Source organism: Notothenia rossii (genome assembly GCF_949606895.1).
Source record: "Notothenia rossii genome assembly, chromosome: 9".
Classification (NCBI taxonomy): Eukaryota; Metazoa; Chordata; class Actinopteri; order Perciformes; family Nototheniidae; genus Notothenia; species Notothenia rossii.
Window position 1 is genome coordinate 31,301,146 of NC_136907.1, and position 26,338 is coordinate 31,327,483.

Sequence of the window (26,338 nt, forward strand, 5' to 3'; positions counted from 1 at the left end):
ATTGACCTTACACAAGGTCCAGTGTACTTTACAAATAAACACACTCCTACATTGTAACCATAGCATTTTTTTAAATCATTCATTTAACCACTTCCATTTCCTTGTGCTCACGAAAAAAATATATATTATGAGACTTACCACAACACTATAAGCAGCCAGGATAGACTTTGAGAACTTTAAGCCTTTTACTCAACATGTCAAACTTTTTCTTTCATATTATTGTGAGTTCAGTTTATAAAGAAGGGTTTGACAGAACTGAACAAAAGAGGCTGGTTGGTAAATCAGCTTCACAACCTAAAGGTTCTGTTTGAGTTTGAAACTGTTGTGCTGCTGAGGAGTTTCATTCATTCTGTAGTTGTATTACTGGACTTCCTTCAAATATCAAGTTCAGTTTATCCTATTTTTCTTATGTTATAAGTATTACTACTTTAGAGGCTGTCACTGCCTGACCTTGGTTTAGTTTTTTTGCCAACATTCTGTAGTCTAGAGCAGGGGTTCCCAAACTTTGCCATGCCAAGGACCCCCATTTAGCATTATCCTCTAGCGGGGACCCCCCTGTTGCAATTTCTTTTTTTAAATGATGAATACACTATGATGGAAAATATGACAAATTAATCATACAGCTTAATACATTTTCTTAATATATATTTGTATTAATAATGAATCAGTTATTCTTCTAAAAAATGTTTGTATTTATCTTTTGTTTGTCATTCATTACTTTCATTGTGTATTCTGTTATAAACATTCTTAACACAATATTAAACAGTAATATCAACAGTAAACATATTTTTAAAGTGATTTCTGTCTTTATAATATTATATAATTTTGAACATTAACATGAACTATTACAATTTTAACATTTTTGAAAGCTACTTATGCCTTAATAATATTATATATAATATTCAACAGTAATATTAATAATACAAATATTTATATTCATATATAAACAAAAATATTTGCTACATCCGTGCTCTCATCCAGCTGCAGAGCGAAATATTCACTAGCTCTCACTTGCTCCAAAAGCTGAGCAGGTACTCAGTTTTACTCTCAGTAGCGGCAGCTCGATTCTGATTAGCTTGAAGGGCGGTCGTGTAATTAAAAAACATAAAATATTAATAAATAAAAAATATTAAAAGATTGGCATCAAAGGAAACATAGATTGATAGATATGCAGTTATTAATTACATCAACAACAAAAAAAGGTAACTTTAAAAAAAGATTTTTTTTTCCCTTTCCCTCAAACTTTGCCTGACCCCCCTGGTGCCCCCTGGCGGCCCCCCGGGGGGGTCGGGGCCCCCACTTTGAAAAACACTGGTCTAGAGGCTCTTTAGATAACAAGGCAGAGATTTGTTTCCCAGTTGGCTGTCATAAGTGGTAATCTCCTGGTTAATGCTGAACAATGTTGCCGCTATATAAATAAGAACATGTAGGTCAGTGCACAAAAGTTCTGAGAGTGGAAACATAGCTAATGATGGCCATGGAACTAGACTAGGACAGGATGTTCTGAGAGGCTGTGAAACCATGGTCTGGTGTTACACCTGAACATCATCCACAACACATTTGTTTTTCAAGTGTCTGTGTTGAGTCATTCACCAATTGTGAGTAAGCGCTTTTCAGTTCTCTAGACATCCTATTAGATATATTCAGGCCAACACTTGGTATTGAAGGTATTGCACTCAGATGGCTCCAGTCCTACCTCACTGAACGATCCCACTTCCTCCCCAACCACTCCTCTGCCACAGCCTCAGTCACCCAAGGCGTTCCTCAAGGATCACTACTTGGCCCCCTCCTCTTCATCATTTACATCCTCCCCCTCGGTCAGATACTCCGCCACTTCAACCTGGACTTCCACTGCTATGCTGATGACACTCAGGTCTACCTCAGCACCAAATCCCTCTATAACCCACCCCCAGGGTTGGGAGGGTTACTTTGTAAATGTAATCGGTTACTGATTACTGAATAGATGGCTCTGAAAGTAATCTGAATACAGTTACAGTTACAGTCTTAAAAACGTATTCAGATTACTTTTAGATTACTTTTGGATTACTTTCTTTTTCCATAACAGATGGGTATGTTTTGGTGAACAGGAAACACAAAAAGCAAAAGGAAACTGAACGTGTTTTTGCTGTTTTAATGGCTTATCAAGAGCACAACTGAAACATAACATCTGAAACGATGTAACAACATAATACACTTTTGGGGATGCAGCTTGTGATGTGAGGAGTGAGGGACACGGCTTAGAACGGGCGTGTCGCCTTCTGTCCTGCCAGTGTTGGCAGGACATGAATTAAAAGGTCGAACTCGGACTTCATTTTAAGGAAATTTCGGCCATGGGTGTAGAGCTATATTTGTTCAAGCACCGGATTGGCAAAACAGGAGAGTGTGTGCACCAGTCTGCCTTGATCTATGAATTCATGTCCGTGACACTATGTGCTGCCCACAGCTGTTTTATAGAAGGAAAACCTCCTTCACTTCATGAAATCTCTGCAGCACCATGAGGCAGCGGGAGGGTTAACTCAGCCTCTGAGAAGAGGAGCGCGCAGTGCCTTTCACTCACCGCCTTCACTGTGTTTACCTTCAGAATCATTAGAAAAGCTAAGAGCGACCGCAGGCTGATGTGTTTTAACCACACGCACCTCTACATTTAAACGAAGACTTTTGTTCCTCCATGTTTCGTTGTTATTGTTTCACTGAGCGGACCCGCATTTTTTTTCCAAACGCTCCCTTTTTTGGTCCATCTGCGGCGTTAATAGGTTTTGTGGGCTGTGATGATTCGGCTGTACCTTTAGTAATGAATATTACATTTTGTGAGGAAATCTTTCCACCAATAATTCCAATAAGTAATCCAAAATGTATTCACTTCAGGTTTACAATAGTAACTGTAATCAGATTACTTGTTTTTCAAATGTAACACGAGCTAAATACAGTTACTTGATTTTTGTATTCTGATTATGTAACGCCGTTACATGTATTCCAACCCAACCCTGCCCACCCCTTACCCACATCGATTCCTGTCTGACAGCTATTAAAACTTGGATGCAACATAACCTCCTCAAACTGAACAGCAACAAAACAGAACTCCTCCTAATCGTCTCCAAATCCACCCTCAGCAAGGTCACTAACATAACACTCACCATTGATGGCATCATTGTTTCCCCCTCCAATCAGGAACAAAACCTTGGCGTAATCTTTGACCCCACCCTCTCCCTCGAACCTCACATCCGCCAAACAGTCAACACCTCATTTTTCCACCTCCACAATAATGCAAAAAATCCTACCCTCTCTCACCCGGCCCGCAGCCGAATGACTAATCCATGCCTTCATTTCCTCCCGCCTCAACTACTGTAACTCACTTCTTTACGACATCAGCACTACATCCCTCAACAGACTCCAACGGGTTCAAAATGCTGCTGCACGTCTCCTTACGCATACCAAATCATGGCATCACATCACCCCAGTCCTCAAAGACCTCCACTGGCTTCCTGTCTCCCATTGCATCAACTACAACAGGGGTTCCCAAGCATGAGACCCAAAACAGAAATGTTGTGGTCCTAAGGGACCCAAGCTAAAAAAATGTCAAGATTTTCCATAATATCTACATTTATAAACAAAGAATGCAACACACCATGAATTTAAAATGTACATGAAAATGTTTATTTAATTATAAAAGTGCTTCGCAGCAATTAGGTTTCTCACCATAAAAACCTTCCCTTTGAGCTTGCCCAGAAAAAAAAGGATCAAAGCAAAAAGACGAAACATGGGAAGTGCAGTCAAGTATATACAGTACAAATCAAATTTAAATGATACAATTAACAAAAGTGCAATATTAAGTTTGTCACTAGCTCAAAAACTATGTACACACCATTTTAAAGTATTTTAAATTAACAAAGAACAAACATGTTGTAAACAGAAAGGGACAAAACACTAACTATAGGAAGTCCAGTATACAGTACATCACAGGTGAAACCACATTTAAATTATCAGAAGTGCAACATTAAGTTTGTCACTAGATCAAAAACTATGTACACACCCTTTTTAAATGAACAGAGGTGTTGTAAAACACTCTGAGAGACAAAAAAACTCCAACACTTGGCAACTGATTAACTTTACTGACTTATTTACAATATGTTCTCATCTGACATGCTAGAAGGGGTATTATATCATATATTGATACATGATATAATATAATAACAATTACATCTAATGAGAGGTATGTGGCTGGTTGAAGTTTTCAACCAGCAGATCTATTCTGGGCTGGGTTTTTGACAGTGCCAATCTGAGGTCATGCTCAGGATTTAGCCTGTTTCTGTATTTGTTTTTCAGGTATGCTAAAGTAGAAAACCCGGATTCACACAAGTATGTGGTGCCAAACTGTATCAATACTTCTACAGCTATCTTAGCCAAGCAGGAGAACTCAGCCTGCTGGAAATGAGCAACCCAAAACTGTGCCAAAATGGTTGTTTCAAACAGCATCTTACTGCCCCTGTTGACCTGCAGTGTGACCAGTGCCTCTAACTCTGCCTGACTGAGACCCAGGTCTTGTGATGGCACAGCTTGGAAGGGAAACTTCACCCACTGAAGGTTTTGAGCTCTCTGTGAGTCAGGGAAGTACAGCTTGAAGTTCTCCTGTAGTTGAGAAAAGTGCTCGACTATATTCAGAGAGTGGACCTGGCAACCGCATTTATAGCGCATTACATTACATGTTACTTGTAGACGCTTTTATCCAAAGCGACTTACATACTCAATACTGTGAATTAGGACCCGCTAGCCGGTACTAGGCCAAGTGGAAACGAAACCAAAAACGGGCCCCGCACGGCTCGGCACGCTTAAAGCGAGCTACCCGCTGCAGTGGAAACGCGCCATAAGTGCAAGCAGGCATTATTTGAGTGTGAGGACAGGGTTTGAGGGAAAGCAATACATATTCTGAACCTGAAATCAATAAAGTATGCTCTCAAATTTAAAGACCACGCTCTTGAATAAAGATAGGGAATAACCCCCATATGTATTGTGCATCACGCTGCAGCAGTCACGTCCGTGCGGCTGCAGTGAAAAAAAGCTTTCTCTCGCTTTCCTTCTCATACTACCTGCCACTTTCCCTCTAATCTTCCTGTGGTTATTGTTTCTCTGTTTTTCTCCCGGCCGTTATAAAAACATTTTAGGCTAGTAAAAGTTGAAACATCGCTCTGTGCCGCTGCAAAATGTAGTGGACTCGCGGAAGCGAGTAGAGGACGCGCGAGAGCGCGCAGCTGGCGGTCCGCTCCGGGGCTCAGTCTGCATTTCATCCAACTTTGCATTAACGAAACAATTTCACAACAGACCCTGACAAACTCACAAACACACAAATCAAATGATTAAAATGAGTGACTTACTTTTCCGCCGTCAAAACACTGCTTCTTGAACGACTCTTCTTTGCAGAGGAAACAATCCTTCGATTTGTCCCGATGCAGAGGATGTTTTGTTTGGAGATGCCGGTCCAATTTGTTCATTTTCAAGCTTTCGTTACTGAGCACCTCTCCACATAAAACACACTGAGGCCGCTCCTCTCCATTTCTAACAGCTTTTGTGAAGCGAACGTTTAAAAACTCCTCTTTGTATCGTATTTTTGCCATCATGTACGATCGGGATTAATCAACAGACAATAAACAATAAACAGACGGCGCGAAAACTTTCGCGGGGGACGCGTCAGAGCTGATACAAATACAATCTTTTATTTTTAGTTTTTGTATTTAGAAAATTAAATAATTACATATACAATGCTATATTGCATAATTTCATTTTCAAAATAAAATAGAAAAATTATAAAAAAATTGTATTTGCAACGCAGCCATCAGCTCTGACGCTGTGTGTGTGTAGCAATGCATTTAACATGGCGACCCAATCAAAACGGGTGGGTCGCGACCCTGAGTTTGGGAAAGGCTGAACTACAACATTCTGGTCCTCACCTACAAAGCACTCCACCAGCTGGCCCCCCCTTATCTCACAAACCTTCTCACTCCTTATCAACCCCCACGGTCCCTCAGATCCACCGCAGCCGGACTCCTATCCATTCCCACATCCCCACTCTGCAGCTTTGGGGACAGAGCCTTCTCAGTGGCAGCTCCTAGGCTCTGGAACTCCCTCCCCCAAGATCTCCGTGACTCTGAGTGACTCCCTCACAGTCTTTCAGTCCTGCCTCAAAACACATCTTTTCAACTCTGTCTACCCATAAGCCCCCCCCCCCCCCCCTCCCCTCTCAATCAACTTCCTCCTGAATGCCTTTGTTTTTTATTTTTTATTTTTTATTTTACTATATCTATTTGTTTGCCTGTCCTTGTTTGTCTACCCTCCCTCATACTGTAAAGCATCTTTGAGTTGTGAAAAGCGCTATATAAATAAAATGCATTATTATTATTAACACTTGATGTTGTACAGCAGAGACATGACACAGCGTTTGACACTTCATTATCTGTGTTCTGCCCTTTCAGTGAAACTGGTTATACTTAGCTTAGCTCCACTCATTAGGCTTCCTGTGGAAGAAGCCAAAAGCAGGGCTGCTGCAGTGGGTGTCTTTAAGGATCTTGCTGATGCTGTGTTCATTAAGAAACAGCTTTCACAGTATGTGAGCCTTTGGCTTTTGGCTAATTAAAGTTAAGTTGAAGTGCTCCATGTGATACAATTCATCATATGTGCTGAGGAAGAGCCCTCAGTACTTGACTCTCCTCTAACCTTCGCATAATTAATCTTTACAATAAACGCTGACCTCCCTTCTGTGAAATAGAGGAAGTGACTAAGGCAAAATGATATCTTGCATTTCATGTGATAAGCTGTCAAAAGATCCCCTGAAACATTTAGTGTTAGATCTTGGAACCCACATTGTGGTTTTATGCCGCCGTGCTGAGGCAGCATTATGTTTATGTGGTGTCCTTCTGATTCTCCTGAAACACAATATCTGCAGAAAGCCTGAAGGGAAATTCATCAAATGTTACGTCCATTTGGATTCAAATATCAGCTTTTGGCCCCTGAAGGTCAAGTTATGTTTTTGGTCATAACTCAAGCATTGATATGCTAGGGTTAGGGTTATAATTGTTGAGGTGATAACATTTTGAACATGTGGATATAAACTACATCTTGACTGGTTGGCAGGGGCATACAATGGGGTTCATGTCGTGTTCCTGTGATGCTGACTGTTTCCTGCTGTGTCTGCAGGCAACATGAATCCCCTGTGTGTGATGCAGTTAGACGATCCTCCACAGAGGTTTAACACCTCCGTGCTGAAGAACACAGCCAGTCCATCCTGGGACCAGCCCTTTATCTTGTAAGTTTACCAAGCACTGCAAACTATCACTGTTTACAAATATTATTATCGATCAATATCAGCATTCTCTATCTTATCTTGAACTTGTCTTTTATTTTGTTTCTTTCCAGTGAATTGAATGGACGATCAAAAGAGCTCATCATTCAGTTAAGGAATGATGGACAACCTCAAGAGAGTAATGACCTAACTGCTTTTCATGTTTGTGTTGTATTCGTTGTGATTAAGAGTTATTTTATTCATGTGTGTTTTCGTTTTGTTAGATTCATTACTTGGTCAGGTGTCGGTGCCGTTTGATCTCGTAAGGAAGCAGCCCAAAGGACAGCAAACATTTGCACTCATGACCAAAGACGTAGTGACTGGATCACTTACTACTGATGTAAGACCATCATCCCCGTTATAATAGATTCATTTGAATGATCTTCTTCTTTCTGAGGGTTTCATCTGCACAATAGAACATTAACTGGTGATTTACCCCTTCAGTTTACCTACCTGGAGCCCAGTGAGGTGAGGTCCTGGCTGCCTCCCACCCCCGCCTCCAATAAGAGGGTGGAGATGGACCGTACTGTAATGCCCTGTGGCACGGTGGTCACCACCATCACTGCAGTGAAGAGCAAGCCAGGGCGACCCCTCCCACTTGGACTCAACACAGGTACAGCAACACAAACTGTTCAACAGCAAAGATCTGACAATGATAACCTAATTCAGAGAAGACATGTCTCATCATTATGGAAGCCTTAAGGGCAAGTGAAAAACATCTGCTGATCTGTTATAAGTCTGATGTTTTTGTTTTCTCTCCTGTGTTTTAAAAGTAAATATGTAAAAATACATTTTTTACATTTTTTTTTTCTACATCTATAGAAAAAGGGCCCTGTGAAACCAATCCGTATTTCAGGTTGAGCTTTCCATGCACTCTAAACACAAGGTGCACCTTTTGATCATTCCTAGCTAGAAGAAAAGACATGGCAGTAATGTTAACTTGCTAACACACATTATTTACCTTGTGTTTAGAGTGCATGGAGAAATCTAAGCTTACCTTTAAGAAAACCTCAATTCTTAAATGACTATTTAGAAGATGCGTTAGTGGTGCATGTATACGTTTCCCTACAACGGCAACAAACTATTTCAATACAATTCTGACAACAAAGAACTCACCTGCCAAAAGTGTTTCCTACCTTTAAGGTACACACGGAATCCCCCAAAAGGAAAACAGTAATAAAAGGTTTATGTTTGATATATCTAAAACTTGATTATACTTGATAAATAATGTAATAAAGAGGTATATATTAAAACATTTAGATTCAAACATGCAATGCAAAGATTGTCCCCAACTATATGTTTTGTGTGTCGATAATCTCAATTAGAATCAGACCATTTCATGAACATAACCCGACATCTACACAACAATAGGTGCAGCAATTAGTAAGTGTGATGAAAAAAAGTTTCATTTTGAAAAGTATAAACAATAGTGATGGCCTGTTGGTTAGCAGACATGGTTATGCCTCAGTAGGAGATGTTTGTGGGGTGAAGCTAACGATGTGCTCCCTCAGATGCTGCTCAGAGGCCAGCGACCATCAGGCCCAAGCTGTCGGAGCGGTGTGTGTCCGAGCACGCCACCATGCTGGGGGGCCCCGTCAGCAAGGCCCTGTCTTCCTCTGACACGGAGCTGCTCATGCTGAACGGCACGGACCCCGTGGCCGAGGCCGCCATCAGACAGCTGCACCAGTCTGCCAAGCAGAAGCTCAAGTCCCCGGTGAAGAAGAGCACCATCATCATCTCTGGCATCGCCAAAGTAAGGAACAGTTCCAGCAGAGGAACTCACTGGTTATTTTTACACTTCACATCAGTAGAACAGTTCCACCAACTAAACATATATCATAATCAGAATACTTTATTTATATATGGGAAAATTGGATTTGAGTATTGGGTGATATTGGGAAAATTGGGTGACAGTAATTTGTGAATTGTATAAAGTAAACGTAAAAAATATGAATACATAATATAAATCTATATATTTGTTTACATTTATGAAATAAGAAGTCAAAGTAAGAATGTGCAGTAACACAAATAATATAGAATAAAGATCTTTATATAAACATAAGAGACGTCCAATAAAGATGTCCAATAAACGATTAAATAAAAAAATGGAATAAGAAAAATGATACGAACATAATATATGGTATTATACAGCAGGGCTAGCCAGTGTTTAGGTCAGGGGTGGGAAACCTCCGGCCTCCGGGCCGTATACGGACCGCGAGACCATTTGGTACGGCCCTCGAGGTAATTTATAAACACACGCCAAAAAGAAAAGAATTAAAGAAATCTAGACCGCAAAAGAATTAAACAAGCGAGTGCTTGTTTTTCCTGCCAGGGTCCTTGAAAACAACACGAGCCGGAGCCGTACACATGCCGCAGTTTTTGCGTGGCTGTGTCTTTAGTTGTAAGCCCAGTGGCGATCTGCTCATCTGTCATACTGATCATACAGTCAATAACTTTGTTGTTATTAGCATCTGGTTAGCTAGCTATGCTAACGGATATAAGAAGCTTTTTCTACAACCAGTGAGGTAAAGGCACATCTTTATATGATCATTATAGTTATAAAAAAATAAGAGATTTAAAGTAAACGGGTATAAAATACTATACAGATGTAGCGATTCATTTCAGACAGTTTGAAACGCGAGGGCCGTGATTGGTACGTGATCTGCCCTCGCTCAAGGGAAAACCTCCAGCTTGACTTGAGACCGCCCCCGTGATAGATAAATGTAATTTATAATGAAGCCAGCTGCAATGGATCATTGATCCACCAGGGGGTGCAGTGGGGTTCCACACTGGAGCTCATGTGAAATAAAGTGAGATACAGTACGCGTACAGCGGAACTTTGTTAAGATCCATATGTCACGGATATCATACTACTGTGCTAAATAAGAGACATGTAATCATTTACAAAACATCACCATGTTGTTATTTAACTAAATAATTTTGTTATTCAAAAAAAACGAACGGGAGGAAATGCAGCCCGGCTCTCGATTTTTAATCCTAATTTAATCATCATCTTCACCACGATCATTTATGTTTATGTTCGCCGAATTGACATGAAATCACTGACACATATGAATATACTGTATTCAACTTCATTAAACTGTTATTAACGTGCCTAAACTCAGTAATTCACCAAAAATATGTATATTTTAATGGAGCTTCGTCGGTCGATCAGGATCCCAAAGCGTAGCCGAGGGATCCTCATCTGGATGAAGGGTGTTATTTTCCCCATAAGGAACAAGTCGCTGCATTTATCCCGCTTATTAGACGGCCACATTCTCAACAAAGTAACGACATGACTCCCAATATTAATTTAAATGCTTTTATGGATTTAGAAAATGTTTTTATTGATTTAAAAAATAGTTGTATGTATTGATTTAAATTGACATGTCTCCGCTAAGAAAAATAGTCCGTTGTTACCGTTTTTTAAACAGTCTGAATGACACGGCAGCTCTCAGCTGTGTATTTACACAACTAATGGCCCATCAACCAAAGCTCTCTCCCCCCCCTTCCCCCCTGATCTTTCTTCTCCAGCAGCTAAATTAACTGTAGGTTACTCTGAGTGACCATAGACTGTATGTGACAAGTTTACAGTTAGTGACGTAACAACACCATAAAAGCTGGTGGGTTGAAAGCAATACGGGAGGTAAAAAGAACTAGAATAATTGTGATTTATTTATTGTGGCTTTTATGTTTTTAGGTATAAAATGTTATGTAATTCAGGCTTATAGTTCATCCTTCTCTAAAAGCCTTCAACAATGACAATATTCATAGTAATTTAATAAATCATTCCAACACACATTGTAAAAAATTGCCTACTGTAAGTTAAGAAATCATTCCAATATGTACATCTTCTGATGTAACAACAATAACATTATAAATAGTAACATAGCTGAACATGGTATTGCACATTTAGCTTTGAGTGTTACTGACCTGATATGTTTTTATTACATGAATTAAGGTGACTGAGGCTTTTTAACATACAGGGATGCAAACTCATCAGGTATGAAAAAGGTGACAAGGATCCGAGCCCCCGGCTCCCCCACCCCAAAGAATAAGAGAGGATTTTAGCAGTCAGAACAACTAAAGCAGCAGTGTTAATAATAACAGAAACGCCAAAGAGTCACATCTAATAGAAATATATAAAAGCATTTATTTTAAATTGTGTAGCAGTCAGTTTATAATTTTGGCAGCACTGTTGAGCATTTTGAAAATGTATTTTCATGCCTCTGTGCAAGGCTTAGTCTTTCTATCTTTATAGCCACATGATGTAAAGTAACTAAGTTCATAAACTCAACAAGTACTATACTTGGGCACAATTTTGAGATACTTGTACTTTATTTAAGTATTTCAATGTTTTGCTACTTTGTTCTTCTACTCCACTACAGTTCAGAGGTACATGCTGTACTTTTACTCCACTACATGTATGTAATACCTTTAGTTACTTCACAGATCTGGATGAATGATGTGAAATATAATCAAGTGTTAAATCAGACTTTAGTTCCACCTGGAGTAAATCCACAAGCTACCCTGCAGTATACAAAGTCATTCAAACTAGCTGCACCTTTACCAGCTTTGAGAACACTTTCATGATCAATCATTATAAAACATATCATATATATTATTCTGAAATGGACCAATCTGCACAATGACTACTTTTACTGTCGCTACTTTCACTATATTTTGATGAGAATACTTTTCTACTTTTACTTGAGGAACATTTTGAATGCAGGACTTTTACTGTAACAGAGTATTCCTACACTCTGGAACTATTACTTTTACTCAAGTACAAGATCTGAGTACTTCTACTTTTACTCAAGTACAAGACCTGAGTACTTCTACTTTTACTCTAGTACAATATCTGAGTACTTCTACTTTTACTCAAGTACAATACCTGAGTACTTCTACTTTTACTCAAGTACAAGACCTGAGTGCTTCTACTTTTACTCAAGTACAAGATTTGAGTACTTCTACTTTTACTCTAGTACAAGATCTGTGTGCTTCTACTTTTACTCAAGTACAAGATCTGAGTACTTCTACTTTTACTCAAGTACAATATATATATACTTATACCACCTCTGTTTATAGCCTATGAAAAAAACTATTAGAAATAGAAGGCTAAAGCTAACGTAACAGATAGTGACAATGTATGCTAGCTAGCTAGCTCAACGATTCTTTAAATAATATTGCCACAGAGAAACTTTTCAGTTCACATCACGCTCTGCCGCTCCGTCAGGGAGCTCTGCTCTGAACACCTGAACGGCCCGTTCTAACAGCTGTTCACCAGCGGTCCAGTCTGTGCCACAGTGACTCCGGACGCACAGTTAATATTAACGAACGCACCCGTAGGTAATGTAGCTGCTGAAGCTAGACCATCATGTCGGAGCAGCAGAGCCTTATTATACATCCATGAGAGCAGAGCCGACAGGCAGGAAGACTCGAGCAAACAGCTCGCACTTCATTATAATATATAAAAAAAGAACACCATGCGTGTCATGATGGCACATAACAGCTCACAACCGCAGATTACTCCGGGTCCCAGACCCCCCCATACTCCAAAAATATTTTTATTGCAGATCAACATGAATCACACAAACGACTTATTTTGGATTCAAAACGGCGAATTTCGCCGAAAGGTGACAAGTTTGCATCACTGAACATAGACAGAGCCAGTGGCGGCCGGCCCATAGGGGCGCTAGGGGCGCCGCCCCCCCTCTTCCCACATGTTTGATTGTCATTAAAAATTATAAATTAATAAAAACAATATATTTCCAAAAAATATATATTTTTTATTTTTATTTTTAAAGAACAAGGTAAATATTATATAGTTGGTATCAGTAAAATGTATAATCTACAATAAAATCTCATTTAAAATTGTTTTACGATGTCTAAAGTTACTGATAAGTCACATGTTTCCTGCCTGGCCGAAGCGTGTATCATTACCCTCTCTCGCCCGGGCGGTAGAAAAGAGCACTCAGCCAGAGCTGCTGCAACCAACAAGCTGACTGTTGCCCCTTTCAGCGCCCTGGCCTGTGTGTCTGTTTAGACTCGTATCCAAGGTGACGCTACAGTGCCCTAGTATGGTTTTGTCACCATTTCCATAGCCCCACCAAAAATATTTTCGACCAGCCGCCACTGGACAGAGCACAACTGAAACATAACATCTGAAACGATGTAACAACATAATACACTTTTTGGGGATGCTTGGGATGTGAGGAGTGAGGGACACGGCTTAGAACGGGCGTGTCGCCTGGCAGGACAGGAGAGTGTGTGCACCAGTCTGCCTTGATCTATGAATTCATGTCCGTGACACTCACTGCTGCCCACAGCTGTTTTATAGAAGGAAAACCTCCTTCACTTCATGAAAGTGTTTTAACCACACACACCTCTACACACACGACGGGTGTTATTTTCCCCATAAGGAACAAGTCGCTGCAAATTATCCCGCTTATTACACGGCCACATTCTCAACAAAGTAACGACATGACTCCCAATATTAATTTAAATGCTTTTATGGATTTAGAAAATGTTTTTATTGATTTAAAAAATAGTTGTGTGTATTGATTTAAATTGACATGCATCCGTTAAGAAAAATAGTCAGTTGTTACCGTTTTTTAAATAGTCTGAATGAAACGGCAGCTCTCAGCTGTGTATTTACACAACTAATGACCCATCAACCACAGCTCTCTCCCCCCCTCCCCCCTTGATCTTTCTTCTCCAGCAGCTAAATTAACTGTATGTTACTCTGAGTGACAAGCTTACAGTTAGACACAACACTGTCATTACAAGTGACCCTCAGTTAGTTGACTTTTATTTTCAACTGCTAAATTCGTTACTGATAAAAAAGGGCTTCTACTGTACCTAATTACCTTAACACTAGAACCGCCAGAGTTTTTTGTATAGGCCTACCTAAACCTGTCAAATCCCGCTATTAGAATGCAATTTTTAACAACATAGGGTGCTACATAACACACTTTCAGGAAAAGTCACGGACTGGGAGACTTTAATATTTTATTGAAAAAAAGTTACATTGCACACACAACAACACATCACACAAATTGACCCGATTGGCGGTTCTAGTGTTAAATAAATTCACTAATTAATGAAACCAGTTCAATACGCATTATTCTTATTCTTATCATTCTTTTATGAGCGCAGAAATAGTCTTAAAATCAGATCTGTTTTTTAAATGAAATCTCACGGCAGGCAGTTAGCTCTGATCACCTATGATAAATGCGCCGCACCTAATCGCTGGCCATTCAGCCACAGACACTGTTCGAAATGGGGGGGAGCTAGGAGGAGCTTGGCTCCCCCGAAGAGGGAGGGAGCTCCCCTGAAGGCTGACTTTGAGATAAATAGGGGGAGCAAAACAATCGTGCATATTTGTGTCACACAGATTAGAAATGTTGAGTTTCTGTAAATAACATTTCTTGAAATAAATAATAGTTATTGTTCATTACAGTTTCTGAATATTTGTTTTATATTTGTGAATATGTCTGGGTGTTGCCATCTGTACGTGACGGCGCTGCATTCTTACTTACGTTGCTATGGTTATGGCGGTGATGCCGGTGCGGTATTTGAAATGTTCATATTGATATTTGTTTAACTCTGGCTTTGTAATAAAAAATATGGCAAAACGAAAACAGCCAAGCGTCACAGCTTTTGGATTCACAAGCAAAGAAGCGAAGGAGTCTAAAAATGACAACGTGAACGGAAAACAACTTTTAGTTGGCCGGCTGTAAGCGGCGTTAGGGCCGAGCTTGACAGCTCCACACCGAGGGAGAGGCCTGCCGATGCGGAGCCTGAAGAGGCTTCAACAACGGCCACATCCGCCGGCATAGTGACACCGTCTGTATTAGTAGAAGAGTGTTTTTATAGCAATTGATCGCATCCGCGCTGCTGCGCCAGTCAACAGAGCGTGCGTGTGACATATTTAGTAGCAGGATGTGCTCTGAAAAATAGGGCTCCCCGAAAGCAAATGGTATCATTCCTTGATACTGGTCTTTGGCAGGTCGTAGGCAGGAAGCTGTAAGCTGGAGTCTGAAATGAAGTGCTACATCTGTATGACAGTAAAGAAAAGTTGTTATTAATAAACAATAATACCGTTTGAAAGGGGAGTGATTTGTAAAATATCAATAAATAAAAATAAAATCTGTCTACAATTCTGTTTCATATGGATGTTGAGAGATGGGGGAGCATTCCCCCGGACCCCCCTAGAGAAGGTTAGGTCCCCCCCCCCCCACTTAAATCATGTTTACATGGATAGGAAACTAAATACATTTGCACACATCTTGTGTCCATATCTTTCTGTTTTGGTGGTCATGCCACACCGTGCACGTGGATGCATGCGCGAGTCATGGTGAGATATCTGGATATATTTTTCTTTGCACAGTGTGAGCCTCTCCGCTACACCAAATTCCGCTCACACAGGGTTCAAATAAGGACAGAAAGAGCAGGTTGGTTGAACACAGGCGTTTATTAACTCCAAACAAAAATGTACGCGGGTCTCAAACGTTGCCCGGGTGGGAACCTTCACAGGTCCTTTGGCGACCTTCCAGGATCCCGCCTACTGTGAAACAGACCAGAACCAGGTTACAACATGCTTATATTCTGGCACTGATTACTTGATTCCGATCAGCTGTCTGGCCTCCGGCCGAGCCACTCCCTTCACTCCAGCAGCCAGCGCCCACACCACACCCCGCTGCCACATACCCCCACCGCCCGACTCAGGCCGGGATCCCGCCGGCCGCAAGCTGACTCTCCCCCCCCCCCCTCCGCCGAGCGAGAGAGGAAATCAGCCACGACCATCCGGTTACCCGGCCTGTGGATCACCTTGAAGTTGAAACGCTCGGATCACCGAGTGATCCGAGCGTTGGCATCCTTCATGCGGTGGAGCCACTGGAGCGGGGCATGGTCCGACCAGAGGGTGAAAGGGCGCCCCAGGAGGTAGTACCGCAGGGCGCCGACCGCCCACCGTATGGCGAGGCACTCCTTTTCCACCGTACTGTAGTTCACCTCCCTCTGGGCGAGCTTACGGCTAATGTACAGTACGGGGCGGTCGACCCCCTCTACGTGCTGGGACAAAACGGCCCCCACCCCACTGTTCGAGGCGTCGGTCTACAACACAAAAGGGAGAGAGAAGTCAGGAGAATACAGAAGGGGCTTACCACAGAGGGCTTTTTTAACCCTCTCAAACGCCAGCTGACACCGCTCCGTCCACTGGACCGGATCTGAAGCACCCTTTCGGGTCAGTTCGGTCAGGGGACTGGTCAGCTCCGAAAAGGACGGGATGAACCGCCTGTAGTAGCCGGCCAGCCCCATGAACCTCCTGACCTCTTTTTTCGTCTTGGGCGCCAGACAGGCTGAAATGGCGGTTGATTTCTCTATCTGTGGCCGCACCTGCCCGCCGCCCAAGTGGTACCCCAGATACCGTACCTCCCTCCGTCCAACCGCATACTTCTTCGGGTTGGCCGTGAGCCCCGCCTGCCTCAGGGACTCGAGCACCGCCCCCACCTGCTGCATATGCTGCTCCCATTTCTCACTGTGAATGATGACATCATCCAAGTAAGCAGCAGCATATGCAGAGTGGGGACGCCGCACCCGGTCCATGAGCCGCTGGAAGGTGGCTGGAGCTCCGAACAACCCGAAAGGAAGTGTGATGAATTGGTATAAACCATACGGAGTGGAGAAGGCCGTTTTTTCCTTAGACTCTGGAGAAAGGGGAATCTGCCAATAGCCTTTGGTTAAATCCAGCGTCGTGTAAAAGCGAGCAGTGCCTAGCCGATCCAGGAGTTCGTCGACCCGGGGCATTGGATAAGCATCAAATTTGGACACCTCGTTCACCCTGCGGTAGTCCACACAGAACCGGATTGACCCGTCGGACTTACGTACCAGCACGACGGGGCAACACCAGTCACTGGTGGACTCTTCTATCACTCCCATCTCTAGCATAGCCTGAAGCTCCGGCTGAACAATTTTCCTCCTGTGTTCAGGCAGCCGATAGGGCCGTGAACGAATGGCCACGCCCGGGGGCGTTTCTATGCTGTGGTGTATGAGAGAGGTGCGCCCTGGCAGCGTAGAGAACACGTCGGCAAACTGCCTTTGCAACGAAGCAACGTCTGCTCTCTGGCCCGGTGAGAGATTGTCGCCACAACAGACCGGGGCTACTTTGTTGCTTTTAATGACCTCCGGTCCCAACTCATCTCTCTCAATCACCGTGGTGGCCAGAGAAACCGACGCCACCTCCCTCCATGCTTTCAGGAAGTTAAGGTGGTAAATCTGTGTTGCTCCCCCCCTGTCAGAACGCACCACCTCATAATCTACGTCCCCCACTCGTCGTGTGACCACGAAGGGTCCTTGCCACTTGGCGAGTAGTTTAGAGCTAGAGGATGGGAGTAATACAAGCACTTTATCTCCCGGTGAAAATTGTCTCAGTTTCGACCCTCTGTTGTACAGGCGCTGCTGACGTTCCTGAGCCTGGAGCAAATTCTCCCGTGATATCTCCCCCAGTGAGTGGAGTTTTGCTCGCAGATCCATAACGTACTGTATTTCGTTCTTACTGGTGCTTGGACCCTCCTCTCAGTTTTCCTTAACTAGGTCCAAAACACCCCGGGGCTTCCTACCAAATAACAGCTCAAAGGGAGAAAATCCCGTGGAGGACTGGGGCACCTCCCGCACTGCAAACAACAGAGGATCTAGCCATTTATCCCAATTACGGCTATCTTCGTGAACGAATTTACGAACCATGTTCTTTAGTGTTTTGTTAAACCGTTCCACCAGGCCGTCGGTCTGCGGATGGTAAACACTAGTCCGTATTGAATGTACGCCCAATAGTTCATACAGCTTGCGTAGTGTGCGTGACATAAACTGTGTGCGATATCCCCGTGCACTCCGGTCTAGTGGCCCGATGAGGTCCATACCAACTCTCTCAAAAGGCACCTCAATCAATGGTAACGGGCGCAAAGGCGCTCTGGGGATGGCCGGCGGGTTAACCAGCTGACATTCACGGCAAGATGCACACCACCGCTTCACATCTGCGCGAATGCCTGGCCAATAAAATCGGGCCATTATCCGGTGTAGTGATTTGTCGTACCCTAGGTGACCTGACATGGGGTTATAATGAGCCGCCTGGAAAACCATTTCCCGACGGCTTTTTGGCACCAACAACTGGGTATTTATCTCTCCTGTCTGTGTGTCACGGCTTACACGATACAGCCTGTCCCTAACTACCGTAAAGTGTGGGTGAGTGAGTGCTGCGTTTGGGTGTAGCTGGGAGCCATCATTACTCACCACCTGGCCGAAGGCGTGCTGAAGGGTCTCGTCCCTCGACTGTTCGAGGGGGAAATCCTCCACGGGAAACACCAGCGGGTCCAGAGGGACCTCCGCGGCCCCCTCCGTGTCCGTTTCCCCCTCGATGTCGTCAGCCGCCTCTGACTCTCCACTAAACACAGCACACAACTCACATTTCCCTGCCGTCCGTGAACGCACCCCCATAGCCCCCGCTAGCTTAGCAAACCCCGGCCAATTCGTTCCCAAAATCACAGGGTGCGTAAGGCGAGTGCTAACTCCAGCCCTGACTCAATGCTCTTTCCCCTTATAAGAAATTTCCAGCGTCACCTCCGGGTACTGGTGAATATCCCCATGCACACACCTCACCTTCACCCATGATGCTTCAATCAATGCCCCAGGCCGAACCAGGTGCTGATGGATCATCGTCTGATTACAGCCCGTGTCCATCAGAGCCTGGTGTGTACCCCCCTGTATACATACCGGTATACGGTACGTCCCTTCCAAATAGGGGGAGGCAACTGGCGGTCCTGCAACCCGAACCAGCTGTCCGACCACCATGAGAGGACACTCCCGTCGGAAGTGGCCGGGCTGCCCGCACCGCCAGCAATCCTGCCCTGACGTCTGAGGAGCCCCCCGTGGTGCCGGACGACCAGAAGCGTAGGCCGGACCCTGGGGAGAGATAAAAACAGGAGGGTAAGGTAGAGCTATGGGGGAAAGTGTCGGGGCTGCGGGGTTGGGGCCGTGTGATGGTGGGGAGGGAAGGGAAGGGCAGCTGCTCCAGGAAAACTCCTCCTCGGGGCTGGGACGGGTCTGCCCGCTGAGACGGCTGGTGGTCGGGGCTACTCTTTCATGCTCCGCCGGGGAAGCGAGAGGTGGTCCTCCGCGAGGACGACTGCTACTTCCAGGTTGGCGGGGCGATGGCACTGGACCCAATTCTCCGTCGAAGATGGCAGGCCGGCGATTAACTGCTCCAGCGCCACCTGCCCGACGACTTCCTCAGCGGAGCGCACCCCCGGCTGGAGCCAGCGGCTGGCTGCATCCAGGAGCAGCTGCGCGTAGGAGAAGGGCCGGTCAGCGTCCTCGAAGGGGAGGGCCCGGAACCGGCGGCGATGTCCCTCTGGCGTGCTGCCAAGCCGGTCCAGGATGGCCTTCTTCAGATGCCGGTACACAAGCCAAGAGGCTGCTGGCAGGCTGTGGGCGGCTAGCTGCGCACTCCCAGATAGCAGAGGCAATAGCCGCGCTGCCCAATCCTCCTCCGGCCACCCGCACGCCGCCGCTGTGCCCTCAAAGATGTCCAGGTACGCCTCCGGATCATCCTCTGCCGTCAATTTCTGGAGGGCAATTGAAGGCAGTCGGGCTGGGTTGGTAGCGGGATCGGCCTCCAGAGCGGCCGGACGCTGCAGCAGCTCCCGTAGGAGAGCCCGGTCCTCGCGCTGGCTCGAGGCGATCCCGAGCAGAGCCTCGCTCTGCTGTCGCTGTAATGCTGTGGTGGTCTCCTGCATGTGAGCGAGACGTTGGAGGGCCTGACCCAGCGGGGTTTCTCCTTCCGACATGATGTCCCTGCTCAGGCGCCACTGTGAGCCTCTCCGCTCACACAGGGTTCAAATAGAGACGGAAAGAGCAGGTTGGTTGAACACAGGCGTTTATTAACTCCAAACAAAAATGTACGCGGGTCTCAAACGTTGCCCGGGTGGGAACCTTCACAGGTCCTTTGGTGACCTTCCAGGATCCCGCCTACTGCTAAACAGACCAGAACCAGGTTACAACATGCTTTTATTCCGGCACTGATTACCTGATTCCGATCAGCTGTCTGGCCTCCGGCCGAGCCACTCCCTTCACTCCAGCAGCCAGCGCCCACACCACACCCCGCTGCCACACACAGCATGAAAGAAAGGCGAAATTAATGGGCTGTGATTTTAATATTTTTAAGCAGAGGTCAATAATTTGTACGGCCCTCGGAGGATGTTAAAAAATGGAAATGGCCCTTGAGAGGAAAAAGGTTCCCCACCCCTGCTTTAGGTCAACTCTTTTGTAGCGGTTGTGTTCGCTAACCTGTTGATCATGACAGAGGAAAGAAACAAGAGTCTCTTCATGTTTCCATTATGGAATGATGATTGAAACTAGGCTTTTAAGTGGAAAACAGTTTGGCTTCTGCCAGTCATAATGACATTAAAGGACAGGCGGACACAGGTCCTTATATCTGCTAATGCAAATAGTTGGGTCATTCATGATTCCAGAGGAAGTATTTGTATCATAGGCAAATGTTAAACAAAGGAAATCCTGCTGAACTAGCAACTGATTTTGATAATGGGGTTGTGCTTTATTACCCAGACGCCCTTGTCTCAGGATGATGAGCTGGCTCTGATGGCGGGCTACGCTGCAGCGATGGATGCCTCCATGTCCGAAGCCAGCTCCACTCAGGATGTGACGGCTGCCATGGCCTCAGGACCCAGCAGCCCTCCAGACAGCTCCGAGCCCCAGGGGGGCCCCAGTGGGATGGGCAGGCCCCCGGAAGACTGGGAGAGCCAAACAGGAGAGGAGCTGGAACACACCTCGCTGTCAATGTGTGTGTCTGAGGCCAGCTGCAAGAAGAGACGAGGTGAGAGCTCTCAGAGGATACTGTCAGGATAGTAGTAAGAGGACAGTTATCATAAATATAATGCATACAACTTTTAAAATGCAGCTTAAATATCCTGGAATCACTTAACACACATCTCTTTCTAGCGTATGTCTATTTTATTTTGGGGGGGAAAACAGACTAAAATGAGTTCAATCCTAAAGTAAGTTAAGTATTTTCCTGTTTTTAAGATGATCCCGTTTCATTTACTCTTAAGGATTATATTATATTCTCATTATATAATAATGAGAATTCACCATGATCAACTTATTGTGTGTGCTTTTTATCAAAATGGATAAATCCCTATGTATCCCTACCACTGATTACCTGAAGCCACTTGTAAGTGTGGACATGGTGACATATCTTTATAGCCGATTATTTTATAAATGATTATAATTTAAATCTCCAAAATCATATCTCTTGCTCCTCGATGATGCAGTTTGTTTTTGTGTTCTTTTCTCTCTTCCCTTCTTACTGTTTGATCCTTTCCTTTTAAACTGCCGTCTCAGAGGAGAGCAGTGCTAAGCTCACATTATGTCCTGATGAGTAAGTTCCTTCACCAGTTACTTGTAGTATCCTTGGTACTCTAGTATGTGTAGTAGAGGAAGTAGTTATTCTAGAATGTCAAGATTATTTTAAGTTTATGTCAAATCATTTAGATAATTCTAAATCATGTAGTTGATACATTTTAGAACTTTAGAATACCTGTTGTGGGGTTGCACAGTATTAACGTGTATTTTGAGATATTCACTAACAATATGATTTATTTTATCAAAGGTAAGGAATTGTAGCCTCGGACTTCCAGAAGATCACTCTCACGATTTTAGTCTCTAATATCAGATTAAGTGGTTGGATTACAAATCTAATGGCGCATTTCCGCTGTTGTGGAAATGTGCTACTACACTAGATCAAACATTTCCTCATAGCCTTACTAATAAAGTATTGTTTAGTATATTGTTCAGCCTTCTCCTATATGGAGGATAATGATGTAACCAATGTGTCATTAATTTGTTCTCAATTTAATTATTAGAGCTCTACCAAATAGTTGTAAACTTCAAAGCTTTATTTATAATCTTGCCAGCTTTTATATCTTTTCATTCTGTGAAAACGTAGTATATGTACATTAAGTAAGTATTTGTGTGCAGTTGCAGATTATTAGCATTATAATATTTGTACTGTTAGATTCCTGTGGTGGCTGCGTAAGATTGTTTCTGATAGTTTGTTTTAAAGGTTACCTATTATGCAAAATCCACTTCTTCATGTCTCTTCTACATCAACATGTGTCCCCTCTTCTTCATGTCTCTTCTACATCAACATGTGTCCCCTCTTCTTCATGTCTCTTCTACATCAACATGTGTCCCCTCTTCTTCATGTCTCTTCTACATCAACATGTGTCCCCTCTGTGGAAAGAGACTCTGAAAGTTTCAGGAACAAAGATTCTCTCTCTTTTTGTCCTGATCCATTTCTATAAAAACCTGTCTGAAAATGAGCTGATCAGATTTTGGCCACTTTATGATGTCATAACAATGTTTTGTCTTGTGTAACCATTAGCCAATCAGCAACCAAGGTAACCCCCCCTTATCACCTGAATCTCCTCCTTTAGCACCATTGAGTTCTTTGTAACCAAATCTCTCTCAGAGGGGTGTGGGGAGGTGCTCCTTATTTTCATCTAAAGTAACAGACAGAGAATCAGCACTTTGGAAACAGGGCTGAAACAGAGGGGATTATGGGTAATGCTGCAATGATCTGTTTGAGACATGTTTTGTATATATCTGTGGCCTATAATATAGTGATGAAAAACAGTATAATAGGGGACCTTTAAAAAAAATTAAAAAAATGTAATGACTACAATTTAAGTAACAAAAAATGTATTTCTTTAGACAACAGCCATTTAAGGCTCTATTCAAGCTCGTAAATAGACATGTTGAATGTAAAACTAAAATGACATACGGTACAACCGTTTTTAGTGTTTTTTCTTTAATCAACCTCATCGTGTCCACAGATGGGCCCAGAAACTCCTTATGTGCTGAAAAGAAGGAGTAATGCTCGCTGTAAGGTTGGACACTGTGGCTGCTCTCTGTTGGTTCGTTTTGTGTTAGCTGGTGAAGACAGTGATAAAGGTTTTTCCAAGTTTGATTTTCATTATCCAAATCTGGACGGACCTTTTACAGACGAAAGACTTGTCGTCAAAGAGAAATAGAATACATTTTCTCCAACCCGTCCCACACACGCAAGATTTTATCACCATCAATAATCCACATTCTCCAACTAACATAAAGTCATTGCTGCTTTAGCTGTCTTCAAATGTCTGCTTCCTCCAAAGCTTGATTCAGCCTTGAGTGGTGTCGTCTTGACACAGTCCTTGTCTCATGATATCACATTGTATGTTTCCTGTCCTTTATCCCCCTCTACAGGCAGCTTCCTCCAGAAGAGTGCCAAGCTGTTTTTCCGCCGCCGTCACCAGCGCAAGGACCCGGGGATGAGCCAGTCTCACAATGACCTGGTGTACCTGGAGTCTCCGGCCGCCGTGGAGCGGGCCAGCCGCACCGCCACGCTCAGCCGCATGCTCACCCGCAAGAGCAGGAAGAGCAAAGCCAATGGCCCTACCTCTACGGGGGAGCCACATGTGTGACCCTGCTCTCCTCAGTCTCTCCTACAACAACTACCATCACCTCCACCTCAAACTTGCACTGGCTAACTCCCTGGCTAATTGACCCCCCCAATCTATACTGGGACTCCTGCATTGTGAATGGGAAAGCTGTGCAAATGTAAAACTGTTTTTACTGTCGTTTCCTGCTTCCTGTGAGAGACAGATATTTGTGTGTGTGTGTGTGTGTGTGTGTGTGTGTGTGTGTGTGTGTGTGTGTGTGTGTGTGTGTGTGTGTGTGTGTGTGTGTGTGTGTGTGTGTGTGTGTGTGTGTGTGTGTGTGTGTGTGTGTGTGTGTGTGTGTGTGTGTGTGTGTGTGTGTGTGTGTGTGTGTGTGTGTGTGTGTGTGTGTGTGTGTGTGTGTGTGTGTGTGTGTGTGTGTGTCCGTCCTGTCTGTGTCCTGTCTGGGATTAATGGTATTTCAGAGGATTTTGCATGTTTCCTTCATCTGATTTTATGCAACATTTTGAAGTCTTTTAAGTGCTTTTGTGGCCTTGTTACTGACAGAAGGGACCGGCTGTCACTCTTTACCTCACAGACACTGAGGGGGAAGAGTAAACTCTCCCTGCTGCAATCCGTACATTTCCTACGGAGGACCAACAGGACCAAAGATGAACTATAGAGTGGTATTTGTATGATTTGCACAGTTTTGGAATCTTTATTTAAAGTGCAATGACAGGATCTGCTCTGGTGACAGAGATTCATTTTGAAAACATTAACAAAGGGAGACCATCTTTTAAATGTGGGAGATAGTAATACGACTACTTTTTGACACTAAAACTATGAGATATGGTATTTAAATCAGTTCATTCGAAATCCTTGTAATGGTATTCCAAGATAACAAGATCAGAACTACAGCTATATCTACCGTGCATATAAAAGCTGTAAAACGAAGCTATCCGCATAATGTCAGCCTTATGTCTAACATAGAAGTATAAGTCATGGATGATTGGCATGCACAGGGAACATGTTATCATGAATAAGTTATTACCCTTACAATAGGAAAAAAAAGAACATGAAACTCGGCTAGATGTGTTTTTTTTAAATGATATGCAACTTTCTCCTTTGTCTTCCGAAAAGATTCTTCCTGTTCACTACTGTTATCATCAGGGTTGTTAATGTGTCAAAAGGGAATGAATGAACCTCTGTGCAGGGACTTGGCCATAACCATCGCATTGGAAGGCAGTCTACATTCATTTTATCTGAAAATGAAATTGTTTATTGGATATCTTATTGTTTTTATAAGATGTAGCTATGAACGAACACATGAGTGTGAACAGACTTCTTTTTTTTTTTAAATCCAGCTAATGATTGTATTTTCTTTTTGTGAGCAGCTTTTTGAAGACATTTCTGTCCAACATGTTAACTACTGTTTCTTTAATAAGCGAGTGTACTCAGAGAATGATGCAGCACTAACGGATTGCCTGACACTTTTTTCTGAGGATGATGTCACAGGTGGACTTTTGGTTCTTGAGGCTGCATCTAACACCACATCAGAGGACTGGAGGACTGTAGCAAACTGTTGAAATGAGACAAGGGTACACCCATGTTCCTGCAACATCAGCAGCATCTATAATCAAGAAGCCTATGCACTTAACATATCTGTTAACTGAGTGTTTACATTGTTAGACTATCTGAGAATTAAAAAGCCTCACTCGCTGTTCATGATACTGTCCTGCAGATATACTTTGGGTTGTCATTTGTCTTTTACCATTGTTGACTAATGTCTGTTTTAAAACATTGTGGGCCCAGATTGGGGATGAAGAAAATGTGATTACCTTTGCACTCTGAGTTAGAGATGAGGAAAAGAGTGGTTTTAATCATGTTCAGCTTCAGAGCCTTTGCTAATGGCAGCCTGCAGGCATCTACTGGTGTACATTCAGTAAGCAGTAGTGCTGTGTGTTTAAGAAACTACTTCCTGATGTTTTTTTATTGGCATATGCTCTGTGCACAGAAACGGACCGACTTAGCTGTTGTTGCAGTCATTTCCCTGCAGGGATTGTAACTAATATAAACATTGAGGTAATTCCTTTTCAGCAATAAATATTGATTAAAGTACTGAGTATGTGGTAGTGAGTGCTCCCCATTGATCCTGTGTCTTTAAAACTGTACATGTTGATTTGCTGTTTCACTTCTAAGATTTGCTCATTTAGAAAATCGAGAATTGTTTTTATGTGTTTTTTTTTTATCATTCTAGTGTTGCAAAATGCATCATGTTTTCTTGTGTCATGATAAAAACATTTATTTGGTACTTTATTTGAAGAGCAAAAATATAAATATATATTTAAATGAAAAACGGCAGACATTTCCACTTAATTAAAATGATGTATTATAGGACTATGGCAGAGCAAAATGGCTGTCCGAGAGTACAATTTTATTATTATTATCAGCTGTGCCAGCTACAACAAAAATATAGGAAATAATAATCCCTTAAAATATATAATTATATATATTA

General features: G+C 43.2%; 1 protein-coding gene across 1 annotated transcript in view; it reads left to right on the forward strand.

The window, feature by feature from the left end:
• c2cd2 (C2 calcium dependent domain containing 2) overlaps window positions 1-25,950 on the forward strand; it is a 38,524-nt gene extending 12,574 nt beyond the window's left edge. The window contains exons 7-13 of the mRNA XM_079652362.1: window positions 7,186-7,294; window positions 7,405-7,469; window positions 7,555-7,670; window positions 7,775-7,943; window positions 8,842-9,083; window positions 20,951-21,218; window positions 23,651-25,950. Coding sequence (XP_079508488.1) covers window positions 7,186-7,294; window positions 7,405-7,469; window positions 7,555-7,670; window positions 7,775-7,943; window positions 8,842-9,083; window positions 20,951-21,218; window positions 23,651-23,868 — 1,187 coding nt within the window. The 3' untranslated portion in view covers window positions 23,869-25,950. The remainder of the gene's footprint in view (window positions 1-7,185; window positions 7,295-7,404; window positions 7,470-7,554; window positions 7,671-7,774; window positions 7,944-8,841; window positions 9,084-20,950; window positions 21,219-23,650) is intronic.
• The last annotated feature ends 388 nt before the right edge of the window (window positions 25,951-26,338 follow it).